This window comes from Pelophylax lessonae, assembly GCF_965119305.1.
Source record: "Pelophylax lessonae genome assembly, chromosome: 1".
In the NCBI taxonomy this organism is placed as follows: Eukaryota; Metazoa; Chordata; class Amphibia; order Anura; family Ranidae; genus Pelophylax; species Pelophylax lessonae.
Window position 1 is genome coordinate 277927709 of NC_138768.1, and position 25167 is coordinate 277952875.

At 43.1% G+C, this 25167-nt stretch overlaps 1 protein-coding gene across 5 annotated transcripts in view; it reads left to right on the forward strand.

Annotated features, from left to right (window-relative positions):
• Nucleotides 1–25167, forward strand: part of CIT (citron rho-interacting serine/threonine kinase) — a 429539-nt gene that overhangs the window by 144033 nt on the left and 260339 nt on the right. For all 5 annotated transcript variants that reach the window (XM_082258872.1, XM_082258873.1, XM_082258874.1 and 2 more), the window contains 3 exons: nt 8259–8312; nt 9512–9565; nt 19182–19322. In XM_082258872.1, coding sequence (XP_082114998.1) covers nt 8259–8312; nt 9512–9565; nt 19182–19322 — 249 coding nt within the window. The remainder of the gene's footprint in view (nt 1–8258; nt 8313–9511; nt 9566–19181; nt 19323–25167) is intronic.

The following is a 25167-nucleotide window of genomic DNA, read 5'->3' on the forward strand; positions in this document are numbered from 1 at the left end:
CATCTTCTCTGCTTTCCAGATCCATGGTCCTCCCTGCTACAGGCAAGTGGGTCCACAAAGTCATTCATTACGGCAACAAGATCGAGTTTCGGTCTTATCCTCCGAAAAGGTTCTTCCCTTTCAACCTGCACTTAGCCCCAGATCGCTTACGGGGTATGTTTGGGGCAGTGCAAGACTTGTTACTTCAAGGGGTGATTGTTCCAGTTCTTACTTTAGAACGTTTTCAGGGGTTTTACTCAAACCTCTTTACAGTTCCCAGGAAGGAAGGCAAGGTACGTCCATTTCTCAACCTCAAGGCACTAAACTGCTTTTTGCAGGTACAGAAGTTCTGAATGGAGTCCATTTGCACTGTAGTGGAGTCCCTACATCGGGGGGATTTCCTCCGCTTTGCCATGGGCGAGGAGCATTATCAGTTTGTGGTGTTACCCCTTGGTCTCGTATCTGCTCATCAGGTCTTCACAAAAGTGTTGGCCCGGTGCTAGCATTGTTGTGTCAGCAGGGGATCACAGTACTTGGACAATCTTCTGCAAAGTGGAGCCTCCAACTGCTCTCATGAACAACTTAGGGAATTACTCTGCGAACTCTGAGGGAGCTCAGTTGGTTTCTGAACCTTCAGAAGTTTGTTCTGGTTCTGTCCACAAAACTGGACTATCTGGGTCTGACTCTGGAATTGGCCTCAGACAGAGGGTTTTTTTCTCTGGAAAACTCCAGACCTTGCAGGATGCAATTCAGCTTCTGTTGTCCAGCAGACAGTCATCCCTCCGGGTTTTTATGCGGGTGCTGGGCCTGATGGTGTCTACCTTTTGAGGTGGTTCTGTTTCAGTTCCACACGAGATTTCTGCAAAAAGAGATTCTGGTGAAATGGGACAAGAATCCATGGTCTCTAGAGGTGGCTTAGTTCTCCGGCACTTCACAGGGAAAATCCTTCTTCCCCTGCACTGGACGGTTGTCACCATGGGTGCCAGCCTGTCTGGGTGGGCAGGCATCCTTGGCACAGATTGTGCTCAGGGGGTCTGGACTCTGTAAGATTCCAGACTGCAGATTAATATACTGGAACTCAGAGCGATCAGACTTTGTCTGGATCATTAGAAATTTCGTCTTCAGGGGTATCTGGTACAAATTAAATCGGACAATGCCACGGCCATGGTCTATGTCAATCACCAAGGGGGCACAAGAAGTGTCCTGGCGGCTCAGGAAGTAGCCAGCATTCTAAGGAGGGCAGACCCATTCGTTCAAGCCGACTCTGCTGTACTCATTCCAAGGAAGGTAGAGAGGTTTGTTGCACGGTCTTGGGATTCTCTGGTCGACTCCACAGACGCATTAGTGGCTCCTTGGAGTCAGTATTGTCTGATTTACGCCTTCCTCCCTCTCAAACTTCTGCCAAGACTTCTGTGCAGGATCGAGGCAGAAGGGATTCTGGTCATTCTAGCGGCTCCAGACTGGCCTCGCCGGTCCTGGTATGCCGATCCAGTACGGCTGGTCACCGATGCTCCTTGGAGACTTCCTCTCGGAAGATATGCTGTCCCAAGAGCCAATCTTCCATCCTGCTTTACAGTTGCTGACTTTAATGACTTGGCTGTTGACAGCCAGGTGCTGAAGGATGGAGGTTTGTCTGAATTTGTGATTCCTACACTGTAAAGGCTAGAAAATCTACCTCTAGGAAGATCTACCATCATACTTGGAAGATGTACATTGCGTGGTGTGAGTTATTTGGAGTTCTCCCTCGTTCCTTTTCGGTGGCTCGGATCTTGACTTTCCTCCAATGAGAGGGGTTAAGGAACGCCTGGCCTTGAGTACCATCAAGGGCCAGGTTTCGGTCTTGGCGGTTTTTCTTTCAAGGTCCATTGGCCACACATTCCTTGGTGTGTACACTTTTCCAGGGAGTTCGACACTTTGCTCCTCCAGTGCGGTCTCCATTGCCGCCGTGGGACCTCAATTTAGCTGTCAGTTATCCAGTAACCTCCCTTCGGAAATATTCGGGAGGTTCTCCTGCTTACGTTGTCCCAGAAAGTGGCCTTTTTTTGAGGCTATTGCTGCTATGCGCAGGGTGTCGGAGCTGGCAGCATTGTCTTGTCGTTCACCTTACCTGGTGGTTCACAGAGATAAGATGGTTCTTTGTCCATGTCCGTCATTCCCTCCAAACGTCGTCTCTGATTTCCATTTGAATGAAGACGACGTGTTGCCTTTCCTATGTCCTAGGCCTAAACATCCTCAGGAAATTGCCTTACATTCCCTGGATGTGGTTCAGGCAATCAGGGTGTACCTGGCAGCTACGGAGTCTTTTGTTAAGTCAGACTCACTGTTTGTACTCACGGATGGATGGACCTCAGAAGGGGTCAGCCGCTTCTGCTGCGACCATTTCCAAATGGATCAGACATAGTGATTTAGGCTTATTCAATTAGGGTTCAGGCTTCTCCTTTCCCTGTTAAGGTGCAATCTACTTGGGCGCTTAGTGCCTCCTGGGCCTTCCGTCATCAGGCATCAGTGATGCAGGTTTGCAAGGCTGCCACCTGGTCGTCTGTGCACACTTTCAGAAAGGTGGATGTGTTGGCATCGGCGAATGCTTCTTTTGGCCGCTAGGTTTTGCAGGCTGCTGTATGGAGGACCTGGTCCTCTTTTAGGGTGTATTGTTTTTTTTCAAGTAAGCTCCAGTTGTTAATGGTTGAGCTCCATGTTACATGGTTGGCTACGGTTAAGCCTTGGGAATTTTTTCTTGCTGTTCCCACCCCTCATGTTTGACACTGCTTTGGGACGCCCAATGGTCTACTCTAGAAGATAAGGAGCTGTGTCCGTCAATGAGGAAAGGGAAAATGGGATTTTTGACTTACTGTAAAATCCATTTCTCTAAAGTTAATTGACGGACATGTAGGTATGGACCATAGGGTGAGTATCTGGATAGAGAACTGGCTCCGGGGGAAAGTCCAGAGGGTGGTGATAAATGGGGAGTATTCGGATTGGGCAGATGTGGAACGTGGGGTCCCCCAAGGATCTGTCCTGGGACCAATCCTGTTTAATTTATTCATAAACGACCTAGAGGATGGGATATCCAGCACAATCTCGGTATTTGTGGACAATGCTAAGCTAAGCAGGCCAATATCTTCTTTGCAGGATGTGGAAACCTTACAAGCAGACCTGAACAAAAAAATGGGGTGTGCAACAACATGGCAGATGAGGTTTAATGTTGAAAAATGTAAGGTAATGCATTTGGGTGTCAGAAATACGAACGCAAGTTACTCACTAGGGGGAACCTCTGGGTGAATCTAAGATGGTAAAGGACCTGGGGGTCCTAGTGGACAACAGGCTTGGCAGTGGCATGCAATGCCAAGCCGCTGAAATCAAAGCCAACAGAATACTGGCATGTATAAAAAAGGGGATTTACTCCAGAAATAAAGAGATTTCCCCCCCTCTACAAGACTCTAGTCCGACCACATCTTGAATATGCTGTCCATTTCTGGGCACCGGCTCTCAGAAAGGATGTGCTAGAACTGGAGAGAGTACAGAGAAGGGCAACAAAGATAATTAGGGGAATGGAGGACATCAGCTATGAGGAAAGACTACAAGCATTGAACTTATTAGAAACATAGAAACATAGAATGTGTCGGCAGATAAGAACCATTTGGCCCATCTAGTCTGCCCAATATATCTGAATCCTATGAATAGTCCCTGGCCCTATCTTATATGAAGGATAGCCTTATGCCTATCCCATGCATGCTTAAACTCCTTCACTGTATTTGCAGCTACCACTTCTGCAGGAAGGTTATTCCATGCATCCACTACTCTCTCAGTAAAGTAATACTTCCTCATATTACTTTGAAACCTTTGCCCCTCTAATTTAAAACTGTGTCCTCTTGTGGTAGTTTTTCTTCTTTTAAATATGCTCTCCTCCTTTACCGAGTTGATTCCCTTTATGTATTTAAAAGTTTCTATCATATCCCCTCTGTCTCTTCTTTCTTCCAAGCTATACATGTTAAGGTCCTTTAACCTTTCCTGGTAAGTTTTTTCCTGCAATCCATGTACTAGTTTAGTAGCTCTTCTCTGAACTCTCTCTAGAGTATCTATATCCTTCTGGAGATATGGCCTCCAGTACTGCGCACAATACTCCAAGTGAGGTCTCACCAGTGTTCTGTACAGCGGCATAAGCACTTCTCTCTTTCTACTGCTTATACCTCTCCCTATACATCCAAGCATTCTGCTGGCATTTCGTGCTGCTCTATTACATTGTCTTCCCACCTTTAAGTCTTCTGAAATAATTACTCCTAAATCCCTTTCCTCAGATACTGAGGTCAGGACTGTGTCAAATATTCTATATTCTGCCCTTGGGTTTTTACGTCAAAGGTGCATTATCTTGCACTTATCCACATTAAATTTCAGTTGCCAGAGTTCTGACCATTCTTCTAGTTTTCCTAAATCCTTTTCCATTTGGCGTTTCCCTCCAGGAACATCAACCCTGTTACATATCTTTGTATGCAAAAAGACAAACCTTACCATCGAGGCCTTTTGCAATATCACTTATGAAGATATTAAACAAAATTGGTCCCAGTACAGATCCCTGAGGTACCCCACTGGTAACATGACCTTGTTCTGAATGTTCTCCATTGACCACAACCCTCTGTTGTCTGTCACTCAGCCACTGCCTAATCCACTCAACAATATGGGAGTCCATGCTCAATGACTGCAGTTTATTGATAAGTCTTCTATGTGGGACAGTGTCAAAAGCCTTACTAAAATCTAGATATGCAATGTCTACTGCACCTCCACCGTCTATTATTTTAGTCACCCAGTCAAAAAAATCTATAAGATTTGTTTGACATGATCTCCCTGAAGTAAACCCATGTTGTTTTTCATCTTGCAATCCATGGGATTTAAGATGTTCCACAATCCTATCCTTTAATAGGGTTTCCATTAATTTGCCTACTATTGATGTCAGACTCACTGGTCTATAGTTGCTCGATTCCTCCCTACTACCTTTCTTGTGAATGGGCACGACATTTGCCAATTTCCAATCTTCCGGGATGACTCCTGTTACTAATGATTGGAGAAGAGACACTTGAGAGGGGATATGATATCAATGTACAAATACTGTACTGGTGATGACCCTAGCATAAGGAACAAACTTTTCAGAGTAAGGGAATTCAATAAGACACGGGGGCCTCTCACTAAAACTAGAAGAAAAAAGGTTTAACCTTAGACTACGTGAGGGGTTCTTCAAGCAGTGGTATCAGCAGGGAGCATTGATGGTTTAAAAAAACTATTAGATGGGCACCTTAAAGACCACAACATACAGGGGTATACAATGTACGGTTAGCAGCAAACACACACACACGCACACATTATGTGTTGAACTGGATGGACTGATGTCTTATTTCAACCTCACTAACTATGGACACAGCACCCACCCCTCTGTGGGGTTGACTTTCTTCAGACACTCAGTACCTATAGCTGTGAGTGGGAGTATACTCCCTGGGACTGCCCCATAGGCGTAGTCAAGCTCTTTCCTGCCTAGTGTCCTGCTCCTGTAGGAGGCAGTATAACCCAATGGTCAAGAAGATAAGGAGCTGTGTCCGTCAATGAACATCAGAGAAATGGATTTTACGGTAAGTCAAAGATCCCTTTTTTAACATATGAACTAAAAATAATAAGCAGCATATCTTTAATCATAAATAAACTATCCTATAATTCAATTTAAAAATTTCCAGTGTTCAGTGTCGATAACATGATCCATAAATAGATGCACCACAGGACATTGCAAAAGAGATTGTATTCAAAAGCGGTTTTTATTCAAATTAAAGGTTTGGCAGGGCACAGCCTGTCTTTCTTGAGACAAAATCCATAGTAAGAAAGCAAGGTTAAAACCCCACAAACCCTTGTACACTAGAAATATAGCCAAGAGATTGATATGCCAGCACTGTATGACAGTCACCAGGACAGCAGTGCACCAGGAATGCTTCCTTGCACGTCCTGTGGCATGTTAAAAAAATCACTGCAACTATGTGTGGCCACTTGCCAGACCCTCTAATACCAATTGAGGTTCTGGCTTCAAATGTGTAAATGATAGAGAGCAAAATTTTGTTCCAAGAGGGACAGGGCTCAGTCTTCTTGGTGAGAAAAAAAAGGGTCATTACGCTTGGGAGAAATTGAGGCCCTGTGTACAATATTACCACAGATATACAAATTACAGCACTGGTAATGCATCCTGGTTCAGGTTCAGTTCAATAATTTTCAAAGAAATTATAAATTTGTTATTGTGTGTTTTTTTTTGCCATGTTCATTTTAAATCCTTTACTCAACTACATTGTCTTTTAACCTGCACCTACACTACATTTTTTTTATTTCCTTTCCTTTCCTTTTATTTATTTATTTTTGTGTGGTTTCTTTTTAATCAGCATCTGCCTCCAAATGAACCCTTTCTGCCTTTGCACATAACCTAATTTTGTCACTGGTTCCTGCAGCGTTATTACAAAATTTTGCTTTTAAGTATAATAATGTGTCTGGTCCTTTGTACAAAGTACTCCTTATGTCAGACCCTGTTTCCTCTAGAATGTAATCTTTTGCAGGCATTAACATTCCTGCATTTTGTTATATATTTTTGGTGACATTGAATGGGAAAGATTGAGTGCTGACATCATCCACTGGGTTGAATGTTCCACTCATGCTCCATGCTCTCTTTTCCACCATTTAGTATTTAGAAAGCACTTCCCCCATGCTGCTTTGGAGTGCAAGTGACATGTGGAATCCTTCGGCCACCTAACCCTTCTCCCGCCACCCAGCAGATGGGTTTGTGTGTTTATGAAGCCTAGCCTGGTACATTGGGCTATGTCTGATCTGATGTCTGATCCTAGACATAGGGGGCCAATCCCGCTGTACCAGTTAACCTCCAGCTCACACTCCACTAACGGTTCCTGGGCTGCCTGCAGTGTGCCTCCTTAGGTGCCAGATACTGAGGGCCTTAAATTTTACCCTCTGCTAGAGTTTTTGAGTCGTTCATAGCCCCATCCGGTGTGGCCCCCTTTTTGGTCTTATACAGGATGTTTTTTTTTTTTTTTTGCAGTCAAAATAAGTGGTTAACGCATGAAACTACACAAAAGGATGTTCTGATATCTCTCTTCCGATATGGTATTGGCCATCATTTATGCTATGCACCCTACTTTTAAACCTGAGGTTCAGCATGTAGCTCTACAAGTGCTGTCCACAGTCTAGGCTCTTAGGGCTGCCAAGACCTTTCTGGTGTACCGACTGTTTGCAGTCCTTATTTATGGAGACCAATAGAACCCTAACAAGCTCTTTGTCTCTTCCATTTTCTTATGTAGATATGATTTGTCATCATTATGGCTATGTTTCCTGTTAAATATTGTAAGGCTATAAATGTCTACATTAGAGCTCAGAAATTCCATATGGAATTTACCAAGTCTGTTATATCCTCTATTCATCAGGGAGACTTTATAGCTTCTGTAGACATCAGGAACATGTACCCCATCTTTCCAGCACACCAGCATTTCCAGCATTTCTTTCATTTTGCTTTGGTTTCTGTATTTTCAGTATATGGACCTGCTATTCAGCTTGTCTTCTGTACCTCTTGTTATCACCAAGGTGCTGGCCCCTGTGCTAGCCTGGCTGCGCTGCAAGGGCATCTCCATTGTGGTATATTTAGACAACCCCCTTCTGTGGGAAAATTCAAGACAAGAACAGGTGCTTGCAGACCATATAGAAAAGTACTGACCTTCATTAGTCAGTGCTGGAACCAACACTTGGGTTGGAATGTCTTGGCGTTCTAGGGGCAGCTCAAGCTAGAGTTTTCCTGTCTTATTTGAAACTTCAAATTCACTACTCCAGATTTGTACACTATATTTCAGGAGTTGCCTAACTCTTCGCTTCTGCATAAAAGTCCTGAGACTGATGGAAGGCTCCTTCCAAAAAATGCAACAAAACTGCGGACCTATAGCAGAGAGAGGGAGTATACCCCCTGGGACTACCCATAGGCATAGCCATACTTTTTTTTTTTTCCTGCCTAGTTTCCTACTCCTGTAGGGGGCAGTATAACCCAATGGTTAAGAAAATCAGGAGCTGTGTCTGTCAATGAACATTAGAGAAATGGATTTTACGGTAAGTAAAAAATCCCTTTTTTTTTTTTTTTTCGTACGCGATGTTAAATCCATTTTTTGATATTAAATACAGAAGCAAAATGTTACCAATAATGACCTGCATACTGGAAAAGTATGTATCTTGTGTCTTTTCATTGACACTTGTGGTTTATTTTGCAGGCAAAAGATCATGGTAAAGCTGAAGTAGGTGAACTGCATTCAAAGCTTGAGAAGGTTTGTTTTTATTTTCTTCGGTTATAGATTTAGATTTGTTTAATAAAAGAAAGGATCAGAATATACGGGTGCTCTTCTTAAAGTCCAACTTTTGTTTTTCTATCACTCATACCCTTCCACCCATCTCTCACACATTTAGCAGTTATTACAAATATAAATATTTAGTGAAACTTTTTGTATTCTTATTGTATGCTGTATATTCATCCCACGTTGCATTGTGGTCACCTCTTTATTGGATGCCAAAACACTTTGAATGCTTTGTGAGATGTAGTGTGTATTGTGAATTGGAAATAGGGTTTACAAAGCGCAGTGTGAGAACTTTGAAGTTCGTAATGTATATTATTTTGTAAAACTCTTTTTATATTCATTATGTCGGCTGTATATGTCCTATGCTGGTGCCAGTTCCAGGAGTCACAACCGGTGGATCCGGTACTGTATTCTATCTCTGTGCTCATTGGTCATCTCTTTGTGATGTCATTACATTGCTGCTTTCTTCTGAATCGTAAGATCACCCGCCACTGGACAGCATTAGGACATGTCCATTTCACCCAGGCAGTGACACGGACACCTAAAGAAGTACTCTGAAAAACATGGAAGACTCATGACCTGGTAGGTCATGTGACTATGGATTTTGGTGATTATTTTGGACTTTTTAAATTAGGTTTTTTTCCCCCATTAAGTCAGTAACTAGTTAGGAGGGTGAACTATGCCTAGAGTTAAGTTTAGGATTACAATTACCTTATGGACACATTTCTTTTTATCTTGCCAATAATCCATACAGTTTCTCTTTTTTTTTTTTTTTCATAAGGGGCTTTTTTTGTTTCTTTGGTCCTCCTAGGTTTAATGATTACCTATTTTTTAGAATAAGATATAAAAACTGTGCTTAAGCTTTGATATTAAGCAACATCTACCTAATGGTGCCAGGCAGATGGCATGTTTTACCTTTTGAGAAAGTAGCACTTAAGCACACCCCACATTGCATTGTGGTAATTTCTCTTTATTGGATGTCAAAACACTTTTACGTAGTGTGTACTATGAGTTGGAAATGGGCTTTCCAAAGTGCATTTTAAGAACTTTGAATTTCATAGTAACTTTCTGCCGGCGCTGCCTGTTGCCAGCTCTCAGCGCACAAAGTTAGCTTAATTGCTTCTCCGTATTTGTGATTCAATCATTAACGCAACTCGCCTTCTATCTTCTAGATCAATGCTGAACAACAGAACAAGATTCAGGAGCTGCAGGATAAACTCACAAAGGTAGTTGGCATACTTAAAGCAGAACTACAATGCATCTGAGCAACACAAACCAAAAACACTTTTTAATTCATTTTTGATATTCAAACAAACTCTTCCATCCATCCATGTCTCTTTGCTTTATTTTGTTGAGAATCACTTTGAAAACCACCCCCCAGCATGTCTGGCTTTGGCCATCTTCTGTACTGGCAAATGACTCCTGTAGCACTTGCCTTCTGTAATCCACCTGCCCTTATTGAAGGCGTGTATGCAGGGGGGTGTATTTAGCCGAGAAAACCCCTCCTGAAGCCTCCTGGGATGTATCACATAAATTTCCTAAACCAGGAAGTAACTACAGAAATGTAAAAAAATAGAGTTTAAAACAAGTAAATATGCATTACGGTCAATGTATTTAAGGCTAGCAGCATTGGAAATTAAAATTAGTCAGTGTTCTTTGAGAGAGTGAAGTTCCACTTAAGGAGCAAGTGTGTGTGTGTGTGTGTGTGTGTATATATATATATATATGTGTGTATATATACATACATACACACATATATATATATATATTTGCTTATGTAAACAAGGCAGATCGCGGTCCTGTCAGGAGGGAAGGCATGGATCCTGTGTCTCTGCAAAGGTATGTTTTTAAAGCAGAAAGTAAAAAAAACGTTTTCTGTTCACTGACAGAGACTGCTTCAATTCTTCAGACCATTGGGCTTATGCTCTCGCTCTCTAGGAGTAGGACTAGGCGGAACCCTTTTTGGTTACGCCCCTGGGGCAGTCCCAGAGGGTATACCATCACTTCCTGCTGTAGGACACCAGTTTTTTCTGCCTAGTCAGGAGTAATGACCTGGCTGTCTGCTGGGATCTGTGGTCCTGGCATTTTTCCCTATTTAAATGGAATTTTTTTACTTTTTCTTTATTATTTTTGTTCCTGTGTGAACCACAATCAACTGTCTGACTGGGTGACGCACTGGATATCCTAGATCCTTACGGTCTTCCCAGTCTGTCCTACGAGCATGACCCAACTATTTGCTCTGCAATAGGTTGGCCGCGACAAAGCCCCACATGACAGGGGTTGACCGGCGAGTGAAACACCTTGCAAGGTCGCATAGCCCTGGTCACGACAACAGTCACAACCAAAGTCGCAGCGTACCTCAGGCCGCAGGACCCCCATTCTAAGATGGTGCGGTGGTCTGCTGGGAGTGGCGCCCGCCTGGTGACCGTGGCATGGTGAGTAGTTTCCCCCTTGCTGGGGTGGTCGCGGGTCCCCCCTTGGGATGGTAGGTCCCTTCTGTGTCCTTCCTCCCCCCATGTGTTTCCCCTTCTCCTTTGCGGGGTTCCCCCTTAAGTTTGTACCCTCATCTGTCCCCTATTCCCCCCCAGCCCCTTTTTGGGGGCATGGGTGAAATTGGTTTGAGGGGCTGCATTATGCTGGCTAGGGGAACGGTGGGCGCTGCCGCTGTCGGCCCGCTCTAGGGGGTGTCCATACCTGGGAGCTGCGGGTTGGTCCCCTCCTGGGGTCTGAATTTTTCCCTGGGGTCCAGTGGAGTCCAGGGTCCCGTGCAGTGCCACGTGGTGCCGCCATTTTGCCATAGTCTTTGTATTCCTGGCTTCGGCGGCCATGTTTGTGTAGTCCAGCGACCATGTTTTTGATTTCTCCATAGACTTTCATTTGCAGCCATTTTGCTGTTGTCGGATGCAGTGCTGAGTTTTGGGGGCCTCTAGTGTCAGGTCAGCGTTTCCTCATCCTGTAGTGTGGCAGACAGGGTGGTGAGTCTCTGGGAGTATATATTCCTTCCTCTGCTGTATATAGCGTCACGGGTGCGCTGATTGTTGTGGTGCCCCAGCGGTGCACAGGGGGATAGGGGCCTCCCATTTTTCTTTTTTTAAATGTTTTTCTTTGCTGAGCAGCGCGATTCTGTTTAACCCCTCATGGTCATGGAGCGCGTTTCACCACCTGATCCACTCCTGGAAGCTGCAGGACCCTCTGGGTCTCAGTCTGCCCTGGCAGCCATGATGGCAGCCCTGCAGTCGCTAGTAGCCAAAGTAGATATGGCCCTGCAAAGGAGACCTGGCAAGAAGCGCCCCCCACCTTCACCTGTCTGTTTCTTCTGCTATCTCAGATTCTGAGGTGGATTTGACAAAGCTCATGTGAGCGAAACATGTTGCTATAACGACAGGACAACCTCAGACGCGTGCCTCTTCTTCTTCCTCCATCCCCTGATGCCCGGAGCCCAAGCGTGGTGAAGGACGTCATCATCCAGCGCAGCAACAGGTGGACAGTGACCGGACTGCAGCGTCCCACGGCCGAGGCACGCTGCACTGTACATCCATCCCGGTCACTCGGCTAGATTGCCCCCGCTTCTCCATCAAGCGGCATTCGACAACCGCCCTCTTCCCTCTCCTTCACCGGAGAGAACACCCTTCTGCCTGTTACTTCATGTGGCTCCAGTGCAGACTCCATCTTGGAGGACAGATGGAGGCTTCCCCTTCTTAAAGGTACCCTACCCCCTGCATTATTGCAGTAGTGAAACTTTTTTATAGATCTGGCTTACTTTGTTTTGTTTTGGATTTACAATAAACTTGAATTTTTATAAACCAGTCTCCTAGTGCTCACTGGTGGGGCACTGTTAGTGGACATCAACTTCAAGTAGCCTGCTCCTGTCAGCGCTTTCTCTCTAACTTTGTGGCTTTTTTTCTGTTGGCCCCCTCCCAAGGGGTTCTCCTACAGCAGCTCCGGATCAGTCAGGTACTGTATTCTTCACCATCACCAACTGATAAGCGCCGGATTTTATTTGTGACTTGCTGAAAGACAGAGGGCTGTGGGAGTAGGTGATACATTGGCTTTTGAAGGCTAGGAAATCTACTTTCAGGGAGGTCTATCATTGAGTTTGGAAGGCGTACATTACTTGGTGTGAGTCGCGGGGGCTTTCTTCCCGCTCCTTTTCTGTGTGTCGCCTGTTGGAGTTTCTACAATTGGGTGTAAATTATCGTTTGGCTCTGGGCACCATCAAGGACCAGATTTCCGCGGCGAAGTCCTTGGTTCACACCTTTTGTGCAGGGGGTTCACCATCTGGCTCCTCTGGTGCGATCCCTGGTACCTCCATAGGAGTTTGTTTCTGTCGGTGCTTCAAAAGCCTCCTTTTGAAAATATTCGAAAAATTCCTCTGCTCACTCTGTCGCAGAAGGTGGCTTTCTTAGTGGCTATTACTTCCACACGTCGTGTGTCTGAGTTGGCTGCGTTGTCCTGTCGGTCACCTTACTTAGTGATTCATAGGGACAAAGTGGTGTTGCGACCCTGTCAGGCGTTCCTAATTTTGTCTCGGGGTTTCATTTGAATGAAGACATTGTGCTACCGTCCCTACGTCATAAGCCGAAACATCCTAATGAAATTAAAAGTAAAAGTAATAAACCAATGCGCTAACCAATAAGAGAGTGAATACAATTGAAAAGACCGTGTAACAAAACTTAATAGCAGCCAATTTTTGCAGTGTCACCACATACAATATAGAATCTAAAAATTGTGTGTGTGTGTGTGTGTGTGTGTGTATATATATATATATATATATGTATATATATATGTACAAATCAGCACTAAAAATACACAGCAAATAATATATACTGAATCCAATGATAAAATTATGTGCATAAAATCAATTAATAAGCAAATCTAAATTGTATCATAAAGTGTCCATAGTGCACAAGAATGTGTCAAATCCCCCCAAAAAAGTTTTTCCAGTGAAAAAAAAACTGCAATAATAAAAAGATGTATATATTAAAGTGTATATTGTCCAGTCCAAGGTAAGAATATACAAGGCATAAATGAGTGGGTGTCTTCCGAGGAATAGGTGGGGGGAAAAATCCCAAAAAGCCAGCAAATCATGAACACGCAGTCAGATAAAGCTTGAGGTTATATTGGTCCTTCCCAGAGATGACCATTAGATCAGTCATGGAACAGATAGCTTCTAACCAGGTGAAAGGATCCTCCCAAACAACACTCTGCTCATGAAATGATAGTAAACGGCTCCATAGTGTAGTATATGAACGTCAAATATTTATTAAAAAAATAGTAACTCCCACTTAAAAATGCAGTATTCAGTGTAAAGTAGGCGACCGCGGGGTCCCCAGATGGTGTATAGCGTCTCTCGATCCTATACTTCCGGTCTTCGGCCGAAAACCGGAAGTGACATCACCCGGCTCCTCCCGATGCATTGCATCACAACAAACGTGACTTTATCAAGGGTAATGATGAATCAGGCAGACGGTGGTGCAGGCCTACTCCATTAAGGGTCAGGTTCCTCCTTTCCCTGTGAAAGCGCATTCTACAAGGGCGCTTAGTGCCTCCTGGGCCTTCCGTCATCAGGCGTCAGTGGTTCAGGTGTGCAAGGCGGCTACGTGGTCGTCTGTACACACATTCACAACATTTTATAAGGTGGATGTACTTGCATCTTCGGATGCGGCGTTTGGCCGCAAAGTTTGGCAGGCTGCGGGTGCAGAGGCTTCCGCTTGTTGAGTGAATTTTTTTTTCTGTTGGTGAGCTCCAGTTGTTCCTAGTTGAGCTCCTGTTGTTACCTGGTTGGCTATGTTTAGCCTTGTTGGGAATTCTGCGTTTGCTGTGTTTTTTCCCACCCCTCATATTGACACTACTTTGGGACATCCCAATGGCCTGAGGAATTGAAGCTGTGTCTGTCAGTGAATGAAAGGGAAAACTGGATTTTTGTCTTACCGTAAAATCCTTTTCTCTGAGGTTCACTGACAGACACAGCACCCGCCCCTCTGTTGGGGTTGAGTTATTTGTTCTTCTGACGCTGCTTGTTACAATTTGGTGTCCTACAGCAGGAAGTGATGGTATACCCTCTGAGACTGCCCCAGGGGCGTAACCAAAAAGGTTTCTGCCTAGTCCTACTCCTAGAGAGCGAGAGAATGAGCCCAATGGTCTGAAGACTTGAAGCTGAGTCTGTCAGTGAACCTCAGAGAAAAAGATTTTACGGTAAGACAAAAATCCATTGTCGGGTTTTTTTGTTTTTAGCGCAAAAAGTGAAAAATGCAGAGGTGATCAAATAATACCAAAAGAAAGCTCTATTTGAGGGGAAAAAGGACATACATTTATTTTTGGTACAGTGTTGCACAATTGTCAGTTAAAATTACGCAGTGCCGTATCACAAAAAATGACCAGGCCAGGAAGGGGGGTAAATCTTCTGGAGGTCAAGTGATTTAAGGATGTAGTCATTTGCTTCATTATTTATCTGATGTAATCCTTAGGCCCTTTAACTACTTAAGGACCAAGCCTATTTCTGACACTTGTTGTTTACAAGTTAAAATCTGTATTTTTTGCTAGAAATATTTTGGGGAAAAATACACTTCACGGAATAAAAAAAAAAAAAAAACTAAACGGTAAAGTTAGCCCAATTTTTTTGTATACTGTGAAAGATTATGTCACTCAGAGTAAATAGATACCCAACATGTTAAGGTTTAAAATTGCGCACACTTGTGGAATGACGACAAACTGTGGCAATAAAAAATCTCCATAGGCGACGTTTTAACATTTTTTAACGGTTTCCAGTTTAGAGATACAGAGGAGGTATTTTGCTAGAATTATTGCTCTCACTGACGATCGCGGCGATACCTAACGTGTGATTTGAACATGGTTTACATTTGCGGGCGTGACTTATGTATGCGTTTTCTGTGGTGCGCCAGCTCATGGGGATTGGGGCGCTTTAAAAAGACCCCAGACCCCCCCCCCCCCCCCACTGCACTACAAGGTATTCAAAACATCAAAATCTGCATTTTTGAATACTGACAGTTTTATTTAAATCGGCGCTGTTGGCAGCCGAGTAAACCGAAAGTGACGTCGCTTCCAGGTTACTTGATGGGAGACCCGATGGACGCTGCATCCAGCTTTGCTTGGGATTCTAACCAGCCGGTGGACGTGCCGGCTGGTTGCTCGGGTCTCCCGGCTCTAAAAAACTGTACCAGGGTGATGCCTCTAGCTGCAGGCATCACCCTGGTACAACCACTTCTTCAAGCCGATGTACAGGTACGTCAGTTTGCGGGAAATTGTTACATTCATCACTTCATAATTTCATAATTTCCTGTGCATAAATTGCCGTGACCCCAATACCATTTTAGCATGCAGTAGTTTTTGTGCCTATCCCACTGAGACTTAGGAAGACATCTTTATGTGTGTAAAAAGTGCACTGAAAATCCTATGCCAATTTTAGTTTTCAGCTCATTGTTAACTCGACTGAAGCCAACACATGCCTACATAGAACCAACCGTAACTGGGCTTTTGCAAGAATCTGAATATTTATTCCTAAAATCTTACTGGCAAAATGTGTCCTGTGTAGGCATTCTTATAAAATCATTATATTTGCCCCCTTTTTTAGCTGTATTTATTTTGTCTTCGTTTTAATTTGTGACTCGTGTTTAGAGGTCCTGTGAAATCTAAAGCTTGCTGCCCAGACTATTGACTGTTGCCTACTTACTGGAAGTGCATGTTAAGGCCCAACTGAACTTTTAGTTTAAATCCACTAATAGTATTCCAGGTGCATCAAAGCAGCTACTGTGATGCTTACCAAATACAGGAGCTTGCTTGTTAGGCATGGCTGCCTTCAGAGAAAACATAATATTTTCTCATGAATGCAGAGTTTTCTCCAGTTTGGTGAAGTGAAGATTGTGACTTCACTGTCCCGATATGGTGCCTCTTCACTAGCCCTTATGGGCACTTTACACTGCTCGATAAAAAAACCTTTGTATGAATGCATATGCATTTGCCATGTTTTTGATGGGTTCTTTGGAAAAAATCTTTCATATAGATTGACCACAAAGCAGTGAGGCAAAGGAACCTGCCAGTATGGGGCGAGGGACGCTGACTCACCCAACCAAAACCACGGGAGCAGAGAGCCAACACTGCATGAGTGTCAAACAATGAAAGGAAACAATTGGGCCATGGGGGATTTTAATGGTGCCGTAAAACTAAATATACACACAATTCATAGAAAAAATGGTATAAAATTGAACAACTTTATTAATACAGACAAACAGACTATTAAAATCTTGTCAAAAATTACGAAAAAATACATAACATTTTCACAGACAAAACCATGATAATATTGCTTAATAAATGGGACATGGACTGATAAACAATAAACTGTTGTCGGTAGTAAAGTAAGATGTTCCTACTACAGACTAGCAGGATGGTCCATGTCCAATTGAGCACTTGACATGTTTCGCGGTGATTAAACCGCTTCTTCAGAAGTTTGGTATAAGCTATATTGCCAAAGGCACATTGGTTTTATTTGTAAATGAAAAGGTGGAAAATCACCAATGTTCATACTAAAAGTAAGGGCACCCATTTTGAATATTTCATGATGGAAATCAAGGATCCTAGACAGTAAGGAATCCTGATTTATTCATATTCAAGAGGTGGACAAAAAATAAGCACAAAAGCTTGCAAGCGGTCAATTGCAGTTCCCAGTGCTAAAGAAAGCCTTATATAATAGTTTTGGAAAGTTAAATATGTTGCTGCATAGAGGTAAGCCGCGGTACTTAGCTTATAGCAAAGGTAGTATACTTATTGAGAGGTACAAGGCATTGTTAGGGAAGCTTGCATCAGACTGACAATAAGTGATGGGTTCTTGCCGCCTTTCTCGACTCCTGACTACAATAACACACTTTTGAAACTTAGGCGTGACTCAAAAAACACACCAAAAATGCACCACTGTTGCCTTTTTTTGTGCAATTTTTGTGAAGTTTCTATAGAAATCAATTGAAGATGTTTTCACGTGCCTTCAAAAAGTGCATTAAAGATGCAGCTTACAGGACTCTTAAAAAGCAGCGTACTGGTCTAAAGAGTTCCATAGGATTTAAAGGGATACATTTTTTCATGCATTTTTCTTCCGCTTTTTTTTTACCTCAAAAACACATAAAAATGGATCAGTGTGAAAGGGGCCCTGAAGAAGAATAATAGCGTGTTCCATCTTCCTCAGTGCCCTGTAATGATAGCTGTGATGTCAGACTGTGTGACCCCCCCATGGCGCACAGCTCCCAGACACTGCAGCTAGCTAGGAGATGGCTGTTTTGATAGTGAGCACCTGTCCCCAGCTCCCAGCACTTGCCCAAGGCAAGCACAGACAAAAGGAATGCAGACGGTGAGGCATGATTTGAACAATAAGGTGAAAAGCTGTATTTTCTGGCAGGGAAAATTTTTCCCACGTTTAACTTAACCACATGACCTCTTTATCACCAATGCACCATAGTTATTTCAAAAGGGAAAAAATATATTGTGTGTGTGCATTTGCTGAATGTAATATATCAGCATACAGAATGCATCTTATTCTAGATGCAGAGATGAAGCTGCATTTACAGTATAAAACGGCACATTTTACTTGGTTTACAGGCCTCTTTTTTTCCTTAAATACATTTTTATTCAAAAGTTTAACAAAGTACAGAAATACCAATGTAGTTTAGACAAATATCAGAAAAAGGATGCTCCCTCATATACAATCAAGGGCCCTAGTATTATGAACAGAACCTAAATAAATGAGTCTAAAAGGCTGGGCCCTCTTAACCACTTCTGGACCGGAAAGGACTTGCCCCCTTATTGACCAGGCCATTTTTTATGATTTGGCACTGGGTTACTATAACTGACAATTGCGCAGTCGTGCGACACTGTACCCAGATAAAATTGATGTCCTTTTTTCCCTACAAATAGAGCTTTCTTTTGGTGGTATTTGATCACCTGTGCGATTTTTATTTTAAAAAAAGAGCGACAATTCTGAAAAAAAAAAAAAAATAATAATTTTCACTTTCTGCTATATAACATTCCCAAAAAAAAAGTAAAAATCTTTTTAACATTTTAGGCCAATTTGTTTTCTGCTACATATTTTTGGTAAAAAAAAAACGCAATAAGCGTATTTTGTTTCGTTTGCGCAAAAGTTATTGCGCCTACTAACTACGGGAAAGATTTATGTCATTTTTATTTATTTTTTTGCTAGTATTGGCGATCTGAGATTTTTAGCGGGACTGCGACATTGCGGCGGACAGATCAGACCCCTAACAGACATTTTTGACACTTTTGGGGGGACCAGTGACATTACTACAGTAATCAGTGCTAAAAATATGCACTGTTACTGTAATAATGACACTGGCAGGGAAGGGGTTAACACAGTAAGTGATCAAGGGGTTAAATGTGTACCTAGGGGCGTGTTTGTAACTTGTGGGACGGGGGTTGTGAAATGATTACAGAGACCTGTGATCCTACATAAAAGGATCACAGGCATTCTGTGATCATTCCAGAGAGAAGAATGTTCAGCTGTGTTTACAACAGCTGACCGTTCTTCTCTCTCAGCAGGAGTGTTCGCGGATGGCGATTTTTATTAATACTAAGTTAGCTTATCTCAGCAACCCCTTTGCTTTCGTAGAAACATTTCCAAACAATGAATTGCCTATTTCAAGAACTATAACCCTTACACACACATTACAGGTAGCAGAGGTTGAAAACCAATGGATTACATCTTTGAGCAACTAGGGTTTTGAACTGACTCCTATAAAAATTTCATAGCAGTCCATTAGCCTTGCCATGCTGTGTGAAAAGTTTTAGTGGCTTTGTGTTATATTGTTTTCAATGTCATTTCAGGCAGTAAAAGCCAGTTCAGAAGCTACAGAATTGCTTCAAAACATTCGTCAAGCAAAAGAGAGAGCAGAAAAAGAGTTGGAGAAGCTTAAAAACAGAGAAGACTCAAATGATGGCATAAAGAAGAAACTGTCTGAAGCTGAGGTGGGGGGTCATGTTTTTAACTTTTTATTTTTCTATAACTGTCTGTCACTATTGCACATGCACGGGAATGACGTCATCGCGGCCCCGGCCACTCACACAGCTGGCGCTCTCGTACCTGGAAGAAGGACCCCGTGAAGATGGAAACCCTGTCAGTGGTGCTGGAGGGCTTCATTTTAAGGTAAGTATTTCATAATGTGTTAATATGCGATGCATACTAACACATTATGGCATTGCCTTGCAAGTGATTTTTTTTTTATTTTCATGTTGTGGTTCACTACCACTTTAGTGTTTACTGGTTCATTGAAGTGGAATTGTCATTTGAAATGTCAATGAAATTGTTTGCTGAGATTTTCCAGTTTCCAGCTGAAGTGTTTTTTTTTTTTTTTTTATCAAGCAAACATTACTTAAAAGTGTATCTAAGCTCAAAAATAAAAAGTTAATTATTGCAGCTTACCAGACCTTAGATAAGCTATAGCCAATTGGGTGAAGAACGTCATCTTACTATATTCTCAATATTCTTCCAGCAAGTTTTTCTAGCGGTTAAATCGCCACTGCAACTTACCTCCCCTGCAGCTTTCTGGATCTGTTAACTCATTACCTGGACACTGCTGTACGCTTATTGGCGCCTGTGTGGGTGCTCATCTTGGTACCTAGTGCATTGATTTGTGTTAGTTATAAGGTGTTACATGGGTCTAGGGCCAATCAGCAGGTTTGACCCTGTCCCTAAAGACCTCTTTTGAAGGGGGGGATACTTCCCTCATGAGGTTAATGTTGAGGAAGGGAGCCCTTAGCATCCCCACTACAAATCTTCAGCTCCAGGGGTATGGGGGCTGAGGGCCTAGCCAACTCAGTCAGCAAATGTCCCTGGAAGATGTCTGTAGCCTGTCTTTAAAAGGATTTGATGCTACTACCCCTGATCACTGTCCTCAGGGGCCATGTTCTTTGTCTGAGACCTGCATTGCTCCCTTTGGTACACCTCTCTTCTCTCTTTTATCTAGATAGGTGTTTTTAGGCCACCCTTTCTCAAATTCTGCATAGGATCTCAGCACTGTTTGAAATCTCAGACTGCAGGTTTCCCCCCTAGAGTGTCTCTAACTTCTCTGGCTGTTGCTTTGCTCCTTGAAGGAGGAGGGAGAGAACTGGACATCCTTTGCTTCTAAGGTCTTGGACCCAGACACAGTCTCTGGATTGCACTATGCGTTAAACCTGGCACAGGCAAGGCTTTCCCTGATGTTTGTGAGCAGGGGATGCGTCCTGATTCCCTTTCAGTACAGGACACTTGGTTGCAGTAAGCAGTTCAGCTTTCCATCCACATCTTGAAACTCTGGGCTGTTTGGTGATAGCTTTTACACTGGACCTCTAAACTGCACAGTGTCTTGTAAATGAAAGCATGCTTGATGCACAAATAACTCTGTTGCATATTGCGATGGCCCTCCGCTTACTGGATTTACCAAGGAGGTTGTGGTACTTGGACTTAGACTCCTGATAAGCCTCTGTGGGCCCTCCTGGAATGTTCAGATCTTCTCTCTCAAGAGCTGGTCAATCATTCTACTTCCAGGGTGCTGGCTACAAAAGCTTGGCTGTTGAATCCCAGGTCTTGTGGAACAGGTCCTTTTGGATTTGGCCATCCTTACAGTCTTGGAAACGTGGCAGTCAACGTATTGCGAAGTATACCAGTTGGAAAGCCTATTTGGCTGGTGCAAGACTAGGAAACTTCATAACTGGGGCAAATCATGGCATTCCTCCTGTAATGTTCCGGTACCTTTGGTACCCTAAATTACACTTTCCACAAGTGTATGCGCCCCACCATTTACTTTTGGAAAGGTGCGCATACACCTTTAAGACTGGAGCTTTCATCACCCAGCGCCGGACTAGATGGCTATTTAAAGCGCCGGTTCTCACTCACATGTGTTCGTTCAAACACCCTTACCTGGATGCTAACCTTGCTTGAAGCTTCCATGCTTGCAAGCTTACCTCGCTGACGGAACCTCGCCGAGCTGATCCCTGTATCCCGCTACTGGATCATCCTCCTCTCCTGAACCACCCTTCGGCTGTATCGCTAATAGTGCTAAGTACCCCGCAGGGGAATTCTCTATAAACTTATACTAAGCTTACACTATCTAGCTCTGCATAGTAAAGACTGTTTATCACATCTGCAAAACTAGATTGCTAGCTCTTGAGACTACTGCTACTTTTCTGCACTGGGTTGATCTCTTTTGTATGTCCACCTGCTATTCTGTCATCTGCTACCATACAACATTGCTAAACCTTCCTGCATCCATCTGCTACTGTCTCACCTTCAAGTGTCTATCACCTACCACCTCCACTCAACCTATCCCTCAACCTTCATCATTGTGTTACCACATACATAAAGTCATTCTAGGAACCAGCTTGCTAATTGTGTGTATTTACTGGCTGAAATAAGACCTTCCACACATGATGAGTCATTGAGGTTGGGAATGGTATCTCAGCATATCTCTTACATGACTACTGACGTGGAACTATTTCTGCAGCTGAAAATCCACACCATATAAGAAACGCAGGAGCGTTACAGATTGAACGAACCAAAAAATGGATTCAGCAGAAATAACCACTCAGGTGACACAATTAAAACAGCAAGTATCTGCGTTCATACACACACTTGCTGAATTAAAAGAAGACAATCAGGCTCTGTCGCAGCAGGTAATTAGACTGACACAACTTACCTCTGCTCAGTCCCCTGAACCCAAGATAAATCCCCCTTTGGTATTTACAGGCGATCGCAAAAAATTTCGCGAATTTAAAAACGCATGCGAGTTACTTTTTTTGCTAAAACCTCGTACCTACCTTACTGATCACATTAAGGTTTGTACTATTATTTCTTACCTATCAAGCGCTCCTCGAGCCTGGGCAGATTCTCTTTTTGAGAAAAACGACCAGCTTCTCAACTCCTATGCCTTGTTCCTGGCAGAGCTCACTAGCCTATATGATGACCCCAATAGGCAGAGTACTGCTGATCTTCAGTTAAGATCCTTGAAACAAGGAAGGAGGCCTGTAGAAGACTTTGTCGCCGAGTTCAAGAGATGGACCCTTGATTCAGAATGGAATGATGCATCTCTGAAAACCCAATTTAGGCTTGGCCTATCAGAAGCCGTTAAGGACGAGCTCGCCCGAGCGGATCTGCCAAAAACCCTGGATGCATTAATACAACTCAGTATTACCATAGATAGAAGACTACGAGAAAGAAAGGCTGAAAAGATGGGAATGCCATTATCCGTTTCCTCTCGGAGTCTGGCCGTTCCTATGGAGGTAGGAACCATACGCCCACCGCTATCAACTATGGAAAAAGCAAAAAGACGAAATGAAAATCTCTGCTTGTACTGTGCATCCCCGGATCACAAGATAAACGTCTGTCCCCTAGTCAACAAAAAGAAGGGTGAGTGTTCACATGTCTCCCTAGGAGGATTGACAACTTCATTCACTAACCCCTACATTTGTTTTTTTGACATTACAGTGGGAGCAGAACAGGATTACTACTAAGGCCATGATTGACAGAGGATCTTGTGGAAATTATATGGATATATGTTTTGCTGCTTTAAATAAAATTCCTATTATTTCTAAACTCAAACCTGTCTCAGTAAGTCTTATTACCGGTGTTCCGTTATCCTCTGGTCCGATCACCGATCAGACACAAGCACTTCTAGTCACTATTAACGAGTCTCATAGGGAGACTTCTACCTTCGATTTAATACCATCAGCCCACTTTCCCATTGTGTTGGGACTTCCCTGGTTGCACACACACCAACCAACCATAGATTGGAAGAAACGGTCCTTGACCTTCCCTTCTTGTTATTGCGAGGAAACGTGTAACCTCCCGTTTTCCGGGAAGATTCTGTCTGTGGTGACAGATGAGATTGCACCACTATGTTATCAGGATCTTTCTGAGGTTTTTCTTGAGAAAAATGCTCAAGCATTACCTCCTCATCGAGACTATGATTGTAGCATTGATCTACTCCCAAATAGCAAATTGCCGTTCGGTCATGTTTATCCTCTTTCACAGGATGAACTTGCCCATCTCAAAACCTATTTGGATGAGAACTTGGAAAAAGGTTTTATTAGACCTTCCACTTCTTCCACAGCAGCAGGACTCTTTTTTGTTCGCAATAAAGATTCAAGTCTCAGACCTATCATCGACTACAGGAAATTGAATGCTATCACAATAAAAGATCGCTATCCTCTACCGCTTATCCCTGAGCTCATTGAGCAGGTGCATGGAGCTACCTATTTTTCAAAATTAGACCTGAAGGGAGCATACAATCTCATTCGAATCCGTGATGGACACGAGTGGAAGACTGCATTCAGAACTAGATACGGATTGTTCGAATATCTTGTGATGCCATTCGGCCTATGCAATGCCCCTGCAGTTTTCCAACGATTTATAAACGATATTTTTAAAGACTTACTAGATGTCTGTGTTGTGGTATATCTGGACGATATACTTATATATTCACGGACCCTGTCTGAACACATAAGACATGTAAGACTTGTATTATCGAGATTGCTTGCACATAATCTTTATGTGAAGCTGAAGAAATGCTTGTTCCATAAAGATGAGGTACTCTTTCTAGGCTACATCATATCCAAAACAGGAATAGAGATGGACATGAGTAAAATATCCTGCATTCAGGATTGGCCTACACCAACTACACGCAAGGCGCTACAGCGATTCCTGGGATTTTCAAATTTCTACAGGAAGTTCATAAAAAACTTTTCTGCTATTGTGAGACCCCTCACACAGCTCACTAGCATAAAAATACCATTTAAATGGTCAGAAGAAGCAAATAAGGCTTTCCACTTGTTAAAGACAAGGTTTACTTCCGCTCCCATATTACGCCATCCAGACCCATCCCTCCAATACATTCTGGAGGTAGATGCGTCAAACATGGCAGTAGGAGCAATACTCTCCCAACGACCTACCCACACTTCACCACTTCATCCAGTCGCTTTTTTTTCTAAATCCCTGAGCAGTCCCGAGATAAATTACCCCGTGGGTGAAAAGGAACTGCTTGCTATAAAATTGGCTCTGGAGAATTGGCGACATTTACTCGAAGGCACCCAACTACCAATAATTATATACACGGACCATGAAAACCTCCAATATCTTCAGACTAGCAAAACTCTCTCGCATCGACAGGTACGATGGTCACTATTCTTTCTAAGGTTTAACTTCCTAGTGACCTACACACCTGCAGATAAGAACAAAAAGGCGGATGCACTATCACGACTAACTGAAGAAAACTACTTTGAAATCCCTTCCGTTCCTATAATACCTCACAAACGCATTATTGGAGTTGTCCGTTCCTTAAAGGAAGAGGTTCTGCATGGTATAAGTTTGGATTCACCCCCACCACAACTAACTACTGATGCAGAAGGCTTCCTCTACTACAACGACAAACTTTACATACCACCTACCCTACGCACCAAGATCTTGGAATTATCGCATGATGTGCCTATGGCAGGACATATGGGTATGACAAAGACTTTCAATTTGATTTCTCGACAATTCTGGTGGCCTGACATGAAAACATCTATACAAAAATTCGTCTCTTCATGCAATGTCTGTGCCAGGTCCAAAATTGACACTACGAGACCATCCAGTCTACTATGCAGTCTACCAATACCCCAAACTCCATGGGAGGTTTTGTCATTGGACTTCATTGTAGAATTGCCTCCTTCCAAAGGATTTAATACCATCTTGGTGTCAGTGGACCATCTGACAAAGATGGCACATTTCATTGCTATTCGCAGACTACCTTCGTCCAAACAAACGGCAGAACTCCTGATGAAACATGTCTTCAGATTACAT